At 44.4% G+C, this 15,814-nt stretch overlaps 1 protein-coding gene across 1 annotated transcript in view; it reads right to left on the bottom strand.

Moving 5' to 3' along the window:
- Nucleotides 1-15,814, bottom strand: part of Dnah11 (dynein axonemal heavy chain 11) — a 308,279-nt gene that overhangs the window by 145,959 nt on the left and 146,506 nt on the right. The window contains exons 41-44 of the mRNA XM_040742314.1: nucleotides 13,179-13,306; nucleotides 12,081-12,229; nucleotides 5,401-5,551; nucleotides 2,336-2,467 (exon numbers count right to left, since the gene is read on the bottom strand). Of these exons, the coding sequence (XP_040598248.1) occupies nucleotides 2,336-2,467; nucleotides 5,401-5,551; nucleotides 12,081-12,229; nucleotides 13,179-13,306 (560 nt within the window). The remainder of the gene's footprint in view (nucleotides 1-2,335; nucleotides 2,468-5,400; nucleotides 5,552-12,080; nucleotides 12,230-13,178; nucleotides 13,307-15,814) is intronic.

Genomic DNA, 15,814 nt, shown 5'->3' with positions numbered 1-15,814 from the left:
GCAACATATTGGCAACACTGTGCCAGTAACAAAAACCCTTCTTAAAACCTGGCCCACAACTTCTAGACCTGGAAGTGCAATGGGGAAAAAGGGTGGAGGATAGTCTAGCCTCAGTTTCCAGCAGGATAGAGCTGAGAATCTGGCCGAAAGACCCCATAAAGATGAGCAAGTTTCTGTCCTCCAGGGAAGTCATGGGGCAGTACCCCATCTCTATAATGGGGATGTTGTCTGAGAAAGTAATACATAGAAGCTCTGGCTTCACTATTAGGGTGTAGGACACAAGGAAAGGGGACAGTGCCCCCTACATCCTCGGTGGTCTGGCCCAGGCACTCATATGTACTCAACAGCCTAATAAAATGAGCTCTGTGTCCTCAGATGGCCAGTCTACCAACTCTTGCATCCTTGGAAAGCTGGGCCAACAGCTCGTACATTCTCGGAGGTCTGGAGCAGGTACCCCTGTACCTCCGGGATTGATCTGACCTGGTGGCTTTTGGAAAAGTCTGAAAATGCTGTGGGTCCTTTGGCAATCTTGTTCTCGTCTAGGATGTCAGTTCCCACTTTTCATTTGATGTTCCTGTGTCCTTTTTTAGTACCAGGCCGTTGATACTCACAAGCAGTCAGGCAGGTGGAGACTGTGGCTAACCCTGGGTGGGGTGAGCACTTTTAGTGAGAATCCCTCCCCTCCCTACCTCCAAACCAGCGCAGCTTGTGCTCCTGGTGCCAGAATTCCATGTGCTAAGGCATTTACCCTCATTGAAATTATTGTCCTAGCAGAGGCAGGGGATATCTTACCTCCCTATAAACTTAGGTCTGAAGCCAAGCCAACGCGGTCTTAAACAATCCAAGGATGATTACTCACACCGGTTCCATTCTCTTGCCCAAAATGCATGTGACTTCTACTTCACGTCAAATTTTGCTTTGCCTAAAAGTTCCCTCATGAACATGACTTTGTGGAACCTCCCTGACTGTTCGGTTTGTTAAAGTAAAGTGATCACTCTGGAGTGTGCACGGAAGCAAATGGGGCATCCACCCTCTGTCTGCCAGGGAGAGGGGAACCCACAGAGGAAGCAGAGGCCGACTGAGCCCTGCTTCAGGACTGGCTGCTGTCCTGTGGGAGGTGCTTGGAGATCACAGAAGGACATCTGGCAGGGGACAGGGGTGGACAACGATTTGCAAGGCTCAGCTTGTTTACAGATGGGCGTTCTGCTAACTCAGTGACAAGAGACAAAGCTAGCCGGAGTTTCCATCAGTAGTGAGGAATTGGCAGAGTGTGGGTCACTTTTGGATGTGATGCCTTCTGAGGGGAGTTCCCTACTTAAGCCCCGAGGGGATCTGAGACAACTAATTGGCTAGCCAATGGCACACCATTTAACCGAAAGAGTCCTGGTACCAAAGTACCAGGGCCAGAGACTCATTGAAGCACCAGGGGAGGGGTAGTCTTTGAAGACTGGCAAGCTTGAGTAAGAACCTTGCTACAACCACCAGGAGCCCTTGGGACAAGGTCTTTGTCTCTATGAGGGACAAAGTTTGTCTTTCTCTGCACATGGAGGGTTTCTTGAAGCAACTCGACAGAGATGATGTGGGAAAAATCTGCACTTGGAAGCAGATGGTAGAAGTGAGACCTCACATGTCTCTGGCACTTGGTAAGTCTAAGTGGCCTGAGCATTGGGATGGGGTGGGATGAGTTGCGTATTTGCACAGATGCATCTTAAGTGTTTCCAGTAAGACACCTTAAAGCTATGCCAGAACTGTGGTGCATGCCGAGGCAGCATGGTCATGGAAAACAACGGTGCCAGCATTGACTGTGACTCACAGATGACAACCCTGAGGACACAGTTCCAGACTGATTACAGGTGGGACTGACTGGAGGCAGAACTATTTGGAGGATGCTAGAGGCTATCACCAACTTGTTCCACCACCATCCTCTCCCCATGCCACCAATTCATGTGTGGGAATCCTAACAGCTAAGGCAATAGCATCCTTAAGGGATGCCTAGGTTTAAGTGACCCGGCCCTTCTAATGTTTGTGTAAGGTTATAGGACGTGTCATGTGTAAGATGGGAAGAAGTTGCATGAGAACCCAGCCACACTGTCACCCCGAGCTGTCACTCCCAGTACTGTGAGAAATACAGTGCAGTAGTTAGGCTACCTCACGGCAGTCTGAAGTGATCTACCCCTGAGCTAAGGCTGTGGGGATGCCCCAGAGGGACATTCTCTATAGCTCAGAAGAGGGCGGGTCCAGAGACAGGTGATAACATAGCTAAAAGATGCAAACCACATTTTTTTTAACCCAGCTTCCCCACACGTTTCCATCTCTGGAAACTGTTTCAGCATACTTGGTCTCGTAGCAGAGTGCCTCCAAATGCCCAGACACAAGCAAAGACAAAATAGAGTTCGTAGGTTTCTTTGGGGCTGTCAGAAGGTACGTTCTCAGGAGTCAGCAAACACTCCAAAAGAGTACAAATAGTCTGGAAAAAAAAGGAAAACTCCATTAATTTAGGGCAACCATTTTTTTCAATGCTGGAGAAGGGTCAAACATTTTCTTACTAATTCTACCTCGTTCTTAAGAGATCATGTAATTTTTGAAAACTCGGTGATTTGCTAAGGTTAGAGAGACACACACACACAAAATGACTGTGCCTTGGATGTCTATGTCAGTGGTTCAAAAAAAATTGTCACTTCAATCAATCTTTGAAGTAATAAAAGATTTGAAGAAAAAGAAAGGATTTTAAATGACTCAACCAATAGATAAATTAGGCAAGGCAGCCCCCTAACCCACACACACACTCACATACTCACACACACACATACACACACACATTCAAACACACACACTCACACATTTACACTCAAACATACTCACATACTCACACTCACACATTCAAACACACTCACATACTCATACATACTCAAACACACTCACACACATACTCTCACACTCTCTTTCACACACACACACACACACACTCAACACACTCTCATATACACTCACATACTCACCCACCCACAGGTATGCACACACATGAGTAACAATCCCGCTTGTGGGCTAGTTCCCTAGAGCACAGAATAGCTGTCATAATTGAAATCACCATAGGCTCTACCACCAAGAAACTCTTACCGCAGGCCTGCAGAGGCCCATGACTCAGACCCAGTATCTCTGAGCACCTTTCTCTCCTAGCCAGGAAAGAGGGGGAAGGGATTTTTTATTCAAACAGGAAAACACCTGTTGCATTTTAAAATCTCCCTATTGCTATCATTTTACGTCATGCCATAACAGCCAATTTGAGATGATTTGCTAATAAAACTGATCAATTTCCTTCCAAGAAAAAGAATATGAAGCTCTGTATCTTTGTTACATGTGAGGAGAAACCATGGTTTCTAAAGGAATGGCTGAAATCAAAGCAAAGAGGACTAATGGCCATAGCGGGCTGCTGTTAGTCGACACACCAGTAAGTCTTAGGGTTGGACTCCATTCCCCCAGATAGTACTTGAAAACATTTCTGAGTGCTATGCAAGCAACTAATAAAATTACACTTTAGCTTCAAGAGTTAACACACTTCATCCAACTTAAGGAAGTTCCACATGCTGAGAAACACAGAGCATTAATTTTGTAGGAACGTCATCTTAAGCTGTTCCCTTGTCTACTCATTTTGCCTTAAATTCCTGTACTTCTAAGAAACTGTGGGAAATGCTGGTCAAAAATAACAGCTTTAAAAGAGCTAAGAATTAAATGCCATTTCTGAATACTACAAAGTGAAGAGCAGAGGGCAGGAATCATGTTAATTCCCACAGACCTATTTTCACACTACCCCTGAATGGCAGAGTTCACACCACAGAGAATCACACAAATACACAAGTCAACTTGAGAAAGAACGCAATCCTGCTTTTTACAAGCGTTACACCCGAGGAAGTCTAATTAGGCTAACCACATAATTAATTCATTATGAATAAATTCAGACCTGCTTTCAGAAATAAATTATACCTCGGATAATTACTGTTGAATACTATCGTTTACTTAATTGGTGTGTGAATTATCCAAAAAACCTGAACTTTCCCTTCTTATTATTCTAATTCAGCTTCAAATAAATCTGGTAACATAGTAACTTGATGGGAACAAAGTTCTGGGAAACTAATTTTGTTCCTGGAAGGGGAAACCATTTCTGTCCTAAACCTTTAGAGAAGTTTGATACTTTTTGCTACATCACCACCGTGAGTGACCTTCACTTCTCTGTTGTGAATAGCTAGTGACCTTCACTTCTCTGTTGTGAATAGCTCCCATTTGCTGCTGTAACAAAGCCATGTGTCTTTTACTGGTACTAGTTGTCTCACCATGAGGGTCAGAAAAAAAAATCCTTGGAGCCTACCAGATTCTTCCCACACACACATTGACATGCCTTCAGGAGCATGTGTGGAATAACCCAGCACAGTCTTTTCTTTTTACTGACCATCATTTGTGCATTGCCTGGTTATGTGATTCAAAAACACAAGGAACATTTCTCTGTGCCATGTTATGGTTTGGATCTGAAGTGCTTTGAGTGTGTGTTTGTGTGTGTGTGTGTGCGTGTGCGCGTGTGCGTGCATGCACCCATGTAACCTTTAGGGTGCAGTCAGCTGTTGTGTGTAGATCACTAGGGGCAGGCTGTTGAAGGTTGCGACCCAGCTCTGGATCCTGTATTCTCGGCTTCCTGGTCTACGAAGCTGTGAGCACAGCTCAATGTTCCCACAGTCTTGCCTTTTGCACCATGAAAAGGCTGAAACCTTCTGGCAACTGTGAACCGAAATAAGGTTTTCCTCTCTTGTTTCTGCCAGGCGTTATGTTCACCGTGATAGCTATAAAAATAAATAAGTAATAAACGATGCTGCAGCAACTTTGTTCTATCTCTGTCCTAGCATGCTTGGGATGATATGATGATCCCACAAGCACATAACTCTGTGGTGCTTACTGAGTGCTACAACTGTGTAAATCTCTGGAGGGGGGGAGGAAGGAAAGTGAATAGACTTCACTTCTTGGGGTCCTCACAAACTTCCAAGGACTGAAGGGGCTATCGCAGGAGGTTGGAAGAAACCTAACAATTCTGAAAAATATTTTTTAAAAACTTACTTATTTATGTGTATTTATGGGGGGGGCAGTATGTGTGTACACATAAGGGTGCAGGGTGCCTTGGCACTCACTGGAGGTCAGAGGATAGTCTGTAGAAGCTGGTTCTCTCTTTCCAACATGTGTGGGGCCCAGGATGGAACTTGAATCATTAGGTTTTACCCCAGGAGCCTCTACCCACTGGGCAGTCCTACCAGCACCTTTCCCCATCTTCCTAAGCAAGTCACTTGTGTGCGGCTCTGTCCCTATGCGCAGGCATAGGGAATCGGCTGTTGGAAATCGGCTGTTGAGGTTGACACAAACCTGCACCAGGCTGCTCTCTGGAATAGAAGTGATGGATTTAAAGCTGGTTCTTAGCTTCTCCAGGCATACGGGAACATATTTATCGAAAAGAATAGTTAAATTGGCCTTTTCTGATTGATGCCGTCTTCTGTCTATCCAGCTGGCCACATACCTGAGAAGGAACACGGAAAAGCTTTTACCGAACGAGGGCTTTGAAAAGCGGGATGCCACCAAGTTCGAAGCTACCCCCTTTTTCCACACAGCTTGCCGCAACACTTCACGGACATGTTGAGTGGTTCACTCTATTTCTCAAATGGAAAATATTTTTAAATGGCCCTTTTAAAGACTTGTTTTAATGGCCATTTTTACTTTAATGAAAAGAATGTAAAAGAAACTCCTAATAGCTCTTAGAAGGCAAACATAATCGCACCTAAGTAGGCCATTACTTTGCAGGGAAGTGCACTGTCATTTCCCAAATGAACAGACTCCGTTCACAATGGAGGCTTTATTTATGAAAACAGCTTGGCGCTTTTCTTGATTAATCTTGGCATCAATTATTTAGCAATGAGAAATCAGTCATAAATAAAGAGGCGAGTGGTCCTCCATAGGGGCTACTTCGACCTGCTTTTCTACTGGACTCTGTCACACCAACCTGAAAGGGATAATGTGTTCACAGTCGGGGACTCAGAAATGGTATGCCATGCCTTAACATATTGATATTCATATGATGTATAGATACAGCTGCCTCATGCTTATAAAAAAAAACGTTTGTTTTGATACATTAAACATCGCCGTCATATTAGTAAACTGCTTACCAATGCCATGATGGCATCCTTAGTGGCCTCTGGGGTGCAACTAAGAGATGCTAAATGAAAAAGAATCACTCAGAAAGTTGTACTTAAGTACAGAGCAGTGGCAATAAATACATTTAGCATCCCGCGCATGAATAGGGCTGCCCCAGACTGATTACAGCGGACCTTGTAGTAAGGGCAAATCAGTCTGCGTCTTGAATGCGGTATAAACGAAGGTTAAGATGCGTGTTTTATCAAAGCCTTCCTGTGCTTTGCTTTGCACAGACTTCAAGGAAGGGTCATATAAAATTATTTGGCATTGTCACACTGGGCTTTGGTTTACAGAACGAGAAGCTATCAAATCTTCAGTAGGAGCCCCCTTGCATGGGAGCAGTGTGGCCGAGTGCCCCTGAGGGGGTGACAGCATCTGCAACTGAGAACAAAGGCATGAAGACCACATCACACCTCATTGGCTAACTCTGCAAGCCAATCAGGGGATAGAGCCAGAGTGGAATTCCTGTTATTTTTTGTTTGTGTATTCAGTGTGTGGGCTAGGGGATACCTATATGCTATGGCTCAAATGTGGGGGTTGGAAGATAATTTGCACACATTGGTTCTTGTCTGCTATCATGTGGGATTCAGGGATCAAACCCAGATTGTCAGGCTTGGGAATGGGTCCCTTTTACCTGAGAGCCATCTTGCCAGGCCCAGAAGGGAATCATTGTATCAAGAACTTAGCACAGGAGGAGTTGGGAGAGCACTGTTCAGGGAGGCAGCATCCTTAACCTGTATTACGCTGAACCTGCGTCTCCGTTCCCTTACTTCTAACCAGGTCACCTGGGGAAGGTGACACATCTGCCTTGGTCTTCCAGCTATGAATGGAGATGATTGCTTCCTGGCCATTGGCTAAGATCTTCAACAATATGATAATGACGCTATGGAGTTCCCGTGGTAATGGCATGAAGAACTTAGATCAGCATTTAACAAGTTACCACCAGTCACAGGGTTGGTGGCATCAGAAGCCTATGTCCTGCCTCTGTTTCTCTGTGCATTCCCCCAGTTTGTTCAGTTGAGTACAAGAATTGTCAGGTAGGGCTCTACTGAGCGTAAACATCGCACACTTTCCCTTCCTACACAATGTCTTCCACAAGACGTGGGGAACAGAAGGCCACTGCAGGGCTCACTGGGAGCAGCAGGCACTAAAAGATCCCCAGAGTGAGCTTCGCATTTAGGGAGTCGGTAAGAGCTGTTTGCTGAGCTGCATCAGTAGCAGACAGAACCTTCTTTTTGGAAGCCTACAAGAAAGACCCACTGGCAAATGAATGGTGCTGTGGCTGCCGTGGCCCTACTGTCTCTGAGAATAGCAGATGCTCTAGAGAGAAGCAAGCTTGACCAAAACAAGCCATGCATTCAGAAGGAAGTCTGCCAGAAACATGGTCAATAATGACCTCTATTGTAAGCTCAACGTCATCATGCAGCGAAAGGAGTAAAAAAGTTCCTATCAACAAATATGGACAGTTGAGATTCTCATGTAGGGATTATTGCTAAGTTGGTATCATTTGGAACAAAAACTGACATTAAGGCAGAAAATTTAGAGGTCTGGACCTTTGCATGTGACTGTGGCAAAGCCTAAGAGGTAGATGTGTGTCTGTCTGCCAATTCTTCCCATCTCAGAGAAGATGCTGAAGGTTTTAGGACAGGCATTTTGGAATGGACTACTGCCGCAGGGCATAAAATTACAAGTGAAGGGTTCTGAAAAGCCGTGAGTACAGGGAACCCAGCCTGGGTTCTAAACAGAACCCCTTAAGCTAGGAGCGCCCCTTCTGGCTGCTTAGAGAAATGGCTGATTTAGTTTCTCAAGTAAGGAGATTCTGAAACAAACTAAACATCTAAGTGCCCAACAAAGACTCAGAAAGACAGCTAAAGAATGCAGAAGGGATGAGCTTGAAGGGAGGGGCTCCTCCTAGCAGCATCTGTAATGATCTGAGAACCAAAAAGGAAAAAAAAAGAAATCTTGAAAAGTGGATATATATACATATATATACATACACACACACACATATATATATATATAACCCACTGAACTGCAAGAAATCATGAATAAAAGAACACAAAATGACAGGAAACACAGAGTAGAATAAGAGGAGGGGAAGTAGGGAGGGAAAAAAGATGTAAGAAAAGGGTTCTTGACAGAAAAACGTATAGAAAGAATGACTGGATGAGAAAATTACCACTTCCAAGCCACCAATGGGACATCCTCTGAGGGACTTGAGATTTTTCTCTCCAAAATTATACAAGTTATGAAAGAACAAATTGTGGGGAAGTTCTAGATAAATGGGGACAACAGAGCTAAAAAGATATACTCTTTGTTCTGACAGTGGGTTCTTTTTAAGGGTAAAAATGAAATTACGTTTGTAACTCACAAGATTAAAAAAAATGCCTGCCATATTCAAGACAGACATCTTAGGTGCATGATTTATAGTGTGTTTATAAAAGAGAGTACTCTAGCTCTTAGAAAAGACATGCTTAAGTACCTACAGATGAAATGTCTTAATGTCTTCACTTACATTCAAGGATTTCTGCAAAAGGTCACAGAAGGAAACAGGCTTCTATAGACACATGCATGTGTAGGTATGTCAGCCAGAGACAAAGCCAGGGTGGAAACATGGTAGGGGAATATGTTAGGAACAAGGTTTTGTGACTGTAGCCTGTACTTATGCTCCCAATTTCCCAGTAGTTCTGAGCATTTGGAGGCCAATAGCTGCAGAAGACTGACACTTTTAAAAAAACAAATACTGCTTATATGTTGATCTCTGGATGTAAACGAATGTTGAATAAACAAGACACATAAAGCCATCGTGTTACGGCATTAAAGTAAGGCAGCGAGTGATCTAATAATTGCAGAGTGAAAGGAAGTACCCGAGACCTGAGATTGCTGGGATTCTCTGGCAACAAGCGAGTGAAAAAAAATACCCTCAGATAAGATTTCCTTCATTCTGGAAATGTCTCAGCTGGATCCTTGGCCACTCGCATGAAAATTAAAACCAACACATTCATCTCTGATGCAGTGAAAACCTCCATGCACAGAGACATAACAGGAAGGAGGAGGTAGTCTAGCTCTTAATACAAACTGGATGGCTCCCGAAGATACTTGGGTTTTTGAGTTAAACGTCCCTCTTTAAGTAGACAGTCATTCTGAGCTATTGTAAGCACCAGCTGCCTTATGATGTGATTGAGCCTGAAGGACAAAGGGACTTTGGAGCCATCAGAACACAGTGGAACAGATGAGAGCTTTCTGAAGGATGTGAATGTGTCCTGTCGCACAGGGAAGACCCTCCTGCGTGGGGTGGGGGGCGTGGGGGTGGGGTTGTGGGGGGTAGGATTAGAAGGGCAGTTATAAGATTCCTTAAGTCAGTCCTAACCAACAGAAACACTGTTGCCCGAGAGCAACTTTGTATTGTAGAGGCTGAAAACCCTTTCCCTCAGACAAATGGAGGTTTTTTTTTTAATTTTTATTTAAAGATGCAAAGATCTGACCCTGGTCTTCTCTCTGTGAGCACCCGAGCACAGGAAGAGTGACCTGCGGCAGCATCTGGCAGGAAGCAGGGGTCATTCTCAAAGTACAGACAGAGGAAGGTTGACTGAAAAGCTACAAAGTGTCAGCAGGGCATAGAGAAACCAAAGAGCTACAAGGTTTGAGTTTGGAGCGACCTCCAAACGGCTTGATCCTTAGCACAACGGGTGCCATGCTCATGCCAGGTGGTGGAGCCTGCATGATACAGGGTGTGGCAGAAGAGTGATTATGCCTTTAAAAATGACTGTGGGGACCTGAATCTCTTCCTTCCTCTCTCTGATATCTTGGCACAAGGGTGTGTTCTACCACCACACACTGCTTTATCACAGGCCCCTAAACAAAGGGCCCCCCAAAATGAGAGATTGAGTCTCTGCTGCTGGAGCCTGTGTCAGCTTTCTCTCTCTCTCTCTCTCTCTCTCTCTCTCTCTCTCTCTCTCTCTCTCTCTCTCTCTCTTTGGTTTTTCGAGACAGGGTTTCTCTGTATTGTTTTGGAAGCTGTCCTGGAACTCGCTATGTAGACCAGTCTGGCCTCAAACTTACAGAGATCCACCTGCCTCTGCCTCCCGAGTGCTGGGATTAAAGGATGTCCGCCACCAATGCCCGGCATCACCTTTCTCTCTTTATAAACTCAGGAATTCTTAGGATTTGCCACAGTGAAGTGATGGGGCACTATGAGGAGACGCCATGTAGAGACCGGGAGGACGGGACGCGCCAGGTGTTCTCCGGTAAGATAAGGCCAAGTAGAAATGCATAGATTATTAGTTATGGGCTAGTAATTAAGACACAGCTAGCCAGTAAGAAGCCCTAGCCATCGGCCAACAGTTTTATAATTAATATAGCATCCATCCATGTGTTTATTTGGGGCAAAGTGGCTGTGGGACCAGGTTGGAAAGAAACTCCAGCAACAGGGAGGGGGCACTTGCTGGCACAGGCTCTAAGCAAGGAATGCTGGGGCATGAGAACGGATGGCTGGCAGGACACAGAGGAGGCAGCTTTAGGAGAGTCACAGAAGAGCTACTGACCTGAGCCAAGCTCCACAGCCGTCCTGATGGGAGACCCTGTTGGGGAGGGATCAGGGAAGAGCCCGATCCTGCTCTCACCTCTCCATCTCATTCCCTGCTAAGGTTCTTCATGAGCCAAAGACACCAGAAGTCAGAGGGCAGGGAGCCCAGGTATGTGGTTACCCGGAATGGTGTCTGGGGCAGAGGGGGCTGGAGGAGGGTATCTGCTGTGGTCACCTGCCCAGCTCAGAGGTTCTCGGAGTGAGAACACTGTGGGAGACATACAACCACACAGCAACTGAGACGTGTGATCTAAGCAAGAGATAACAACCCTCACCCCGAATGAAGAATTTCCATCATTTACACATATGCTCCTGTTACGTGCACAGACGTGCAGATGCTAACAGAATGGTTTCTTTATCTAAGAGCCTCACATAAATGGTTACTAGCTCAATTTTATTCGATGCATGTTTACCAAACGTTAAATATTTTCAAAGTGTGCAACCAGGGTAATCTGTAGGTAAAAAGGACTCAAGACACCTGGGTGCCAACTTAATCACTTTAAATTAGTGCGATGAGTCTTACATTTAATTATTAATGTACTCTTCAAATCATTTTAACTGAGGTTAAAATAAATAATAAATTTAAGACCATAATGGACACATGGGTTGCATAGGCCTTTCTCATAGACATGCAAACACTTAGCACACACACAGAAACATGCCCTACGGAGTGCTAATCACTGGAGAAACCCGAGTGTGGAGTACAGTGATATACCGCCTCACACCACTCAGTGAGGCTCCTAGAAACACAGACAGCGAGGAAAACTAGAACGAAAGCAAGGAGGACAGTGATGGCAAGTGTGTACAACGCTGTATAGCATCCTCAGCATCGTCTTGTACGGGACTGGTAGGGAGGCCACTGTGGTTAAATGTGGTGCCAATTCCTGAAAGATTAAAAGGTGAGCTAGCATTCGATCTAGCAATCCTGAGATTGTCACTAAGGAACCGAAGCTGGACCTTGAAGAGCAATTTGTGTCTGTATGCCCATGTTTATCACATCGTCCCAAGAGCTGAAAGGTAGAGTCAGGAAATTCAGGCAAGGGGGAGATGGGGTCTACCTCTTAGAAGGCACAGAGTCTCCATCTGCGAAGATGGAGAAAGTTCTGGGGATGGAGGGTGGCGGGGGTCGCGGTGGTACAGCAGTGTGGTCGACACACTCTCTGACACTCATCTTTGGCCCCGTTGATGGTAATACAATCAAGTGTATGTCACATGCGTTTCCATGACCACCCCTCTTCCCCCCAAAAAAGTAAGAAAAGAAAGGAATGCTCACGGATTCCAGCCCAGATCCTGCGGGTTCACATACAGAATGCCAGCTCTGGAGACAGTGGCGGGGGTGGCGGTCCTCAGGTGATGGGTCTCAAACAGAAGCCTCATGGAGGGTGTGAGGGCTACTCGCTCATTGCTGGCTAGGGTGAGCACCTGCAATGAGCAGCATGTAGTGGCTGAAAGGGACAGGCTGCCACCAGGAGCCAAAACAGCAGCCAACAGACCATCACAGCTAGTAAATGTCCCTAGTAGGGCATCCACAGGCAGACTCATCTCAATTGAGATCTGAGCCTAACCCAGAAGCAGTCTGGCTGAATCCTTAAGGAATAAGGTGTTTTCCTCATAATGGCCAGTCCTCCAGTAGCAGTAGTAACTGTTACTGACCCAAATGTAAGTTGAATCCCATAAGACCTGAATTCCACAGTAAGTAAATCTTGAGAATCTACACAACGCTGCAATTATCAAGTGTCCTATAGTCACTTGTATAGGTATGAAAGCTCCAGACCTCTGCTTCCTGATAAACAGTCTCTTCATTCAGAAAGTAGTACCTGCTGCTAAGGAGGTCATTGATGATACCTTACAGTTATGTTGGCTCCCAATTTTTCATTCCTGCCCTAACAAAAGGCCTTGTGTTGCTCTTTTGGTATCACGTGGGACCTCTTGTCTTTGCTGTTCCCAGGACAACCACACAACAGGCTTGGGGAAGCATTTCACATAATCGGTAGCCATAGGAACAACTTAATTTGCATTACCAGGTTTCATCAGTTATCATACAGCACAAAATGATTCCTTTGTTGTCTACGTATTCAATATTTGATCAGACTACATAAGGTAAGAATTTAATGCTTGGCTCTTTAGAAAACAATAAGGCAAATAGACTGAATTCTTATCTGCGTACCTAACTTTCTTAAAAGGTAATTCAATTCAGAGACAATTCTGTAACTATGAATTATGAGGAAAACACCATTCATCAAAATAGTGATTACATAAAAAATACCACGTTAAGGAGTACAAGAGATTGCTGACACTGGCAGTTGAATGTCATTCTCAACGCCCTTTGGATGTCGGGCTGAGGGGAGGCACTGCAGTATCATTCATTCACCTTGTTATCATCCATGACTGTGTTCAGGGATTCGATCCACAGGGGGTCAATATCCCCGTCCAGGACAATCCAGGTTGGCCCATCGTGCCTGAGATTTGCTTGCTCTCGCAGAATGGACGAGAGGAGGCCTGTAAAGAAGGAGCAAATGTCGCTAACACAGTCGAGGGCTGTTTGTCTCTAAAATACATTTGATTCTCCTGGAAGTCTCCTTTATCGGCTAAATAAAAAAAAGTTGCTAACCTCTTCCTCATGAGTGGCATACGATGGCCTCTTTGTCACGCATGGCCTACCATGGGCTCTTTCTGAGTTTTCCAGGTGGACTTTGCATCCAGTTAGTTCCACTGCTGACCAACAGGCAAATTCTACCTCCAGGGGAGGGTCCTTACCTTCAATAAGTGAGCTTTCCCACCCGTCATGCACAGGCAGATGTTTTCCCTGAAGAACCATCATTGAAATTTATGGGCAGTAAGGAACACAAACTGAAAACCTACAGCAAGGGAAGGCACCATCCCTTTTCACAAACATGTGTTCTGAATCTGTCTTAGACCACCTAGCATAGCACACCTTTTTATTTTATTTTTATAGCATTCCATTTTTCTATGACACTATTCAAGGTGTATTATATTTTGAAACCCCATGCCTCAAAGTGCTATCCATCTGCTTCACAGCTCCAGCCAAGAGAACTGTGCTAGGCTGTCATGACTTGGGAAGTAGGAAAGCATTCCTTTTTTGTGTGTGTTTGTTTTTTGCTGTTATCACATTGTCTGTGTATTCAGGCAGCATTCTATAGGCGCTGGCTTTTCAGACTTCAGCAAACCTGCTTCGGTGGTCCCGTGGAGAATTCCTCTGCGAAGTCTTTGGTATTAAAAAAAAAACACACACAGCTGGGTTTGGGAGGCAGAGGGACATGGATCTCTGTGAGTTCAAGGTCAGTCTAGTTTACAAAACCCAGGTCCAACACAGCCAGGGATATCACACAGGGAGACCCTGTCTCGAAAAAAAATCAAAAATAAAAAACCAAAATCCCAAAAGAAACAAACATTAAAAAAAACACCCAGCAGTCAGTAAAATTGGCCACCGTGAATGAAGTAGAAGCCAGCAGCTTTTCTGATGGTTTCCAACTCAAGCAGCTATCACAGGTTTCCATGTATTATGATAATGACTTTATCCTTGCCATGATCTTTCATGACAAACAGACCATAGGTAGGTAAAGATAGAAAAAATGCCCAACAGATGAGTGGTGACCATGAGGTAAGAGGATGGATAATGCCAGGTAAGTCAAACTGCAAAACAGCTACTCCTGGTGGCATCTGATTAACTTTATTTCCCAAGTGAGCAGGCCACAGGCATCCTCAGAACAATGCTTGGATGGCAGGGGCATCTAGTGCCAAGACTTGGACATAAGAGACCTGCAACAGCAAGAATTCGGAAGAGAAAAGGCAGCCAGAAGGGCTGAGTGCAGTAAATGAGGCTAGAGTTGGGTCCAGACACAATCATTTGTAACGTGAGGTTCCCACAGCTGTTTCACCCCAAATAAACACACAGACACTATATTAATTATGAAACTGTTGGCCGATGACTAGGGCTTCTTATTGGCTAGCTCTGACTTAATTATTAACCCATTTCTATTAATCTATGTATTCCCACATGGTCTTATCTCACTGGAGAAGGGTTTGGCATGTCCTACATTCCTAGTCTCACATGGCCATTTGCTGTCTGCCTATCTTACCCAGAATTCTCCTCGTCTCCTAGTCCCACCTATCTCCCTTGCATCTATTGGTCAACAGTGTTTTATTCATCAACCAGTAACAGAAACATATTCACAGGAGGCTTCCCCATGAATGAGTAGTCTTGTATGCCATGAAAGAATGGAGCCTAGAACAGTGGGCAACCTGAAAGCCAGGAAGCAGCATCCTGAAGCAGGTTCTGGCTTGTGCATCTCAACAAAGGTCTGGGACACTAGGAAGACGGTGGCTTCCATTGATCTGACATCTGTGGAGACACACTGACATTTAACATGCATTTCCTTGTCTCTTAATTTTTTTTCCTTTCCTCCTCTCCCCCATGTTCTCATCCACTCTCCCCACACCTTTCTTTCATTTACTTGAAGGGAGTCAGTTCATTGCCCAAGCTTCCCTAGAACTCACTTATTAACACAGGCTGGCCTTGAGGTCACTATAAACTTTCAGCCTTCTGAGTGCTTGGATTGTAGGCACAAGTCACCACAAGCAATATATGTATATTTGTGTGTGTGTGTGTGTGTATGTATATATACTCAATATATATATACATACTCCATATATATTCAGTACATATACAGATATATTAAAGATGTTGACTATAGTATCTATTGTACAGTCTTCTGAGTGCTGGAATTAGAGGCATAAGTCACCACAAGCAATATATGTATATGTGTGTGTATGTGTGTATACTCAATATATATACATATTCCATATATATTCAACATATACATATCTATATATTAAAGATGGTGACTATAGTATCTATTGATCTATTGTACAGTCTTCTGAGTGCTGGGATTGTAGACATGAGTCACCATATGCAATATATATATACATATATATATTCAATATATATTCAACACATATATTCAATATATTCATATCTATATATTA

Source organism: Mesocricetus auratus, unplaced genomic scaffold (assembly GCF_017639785.1).
Source record: "Mesocricetus auratus isolate SY011 unplaced genomic scaffold, BCM_Maur_2.0 Super-Scaffold_15014, whole genome shotgun sequence".
Taxonomy (NCBI): domain Eukaryota; kingdom Metazoa; phylum Chordata; class Mammalia; order Rodentia; family Cricetidae; genus Mesocricetus; species Mesocricetus auratus.
The sequence above is the reverse complement of the archived record's forward strand: the minus strand, read 5'-3'. Positions and strand labels throughout refer to the sequence as shown.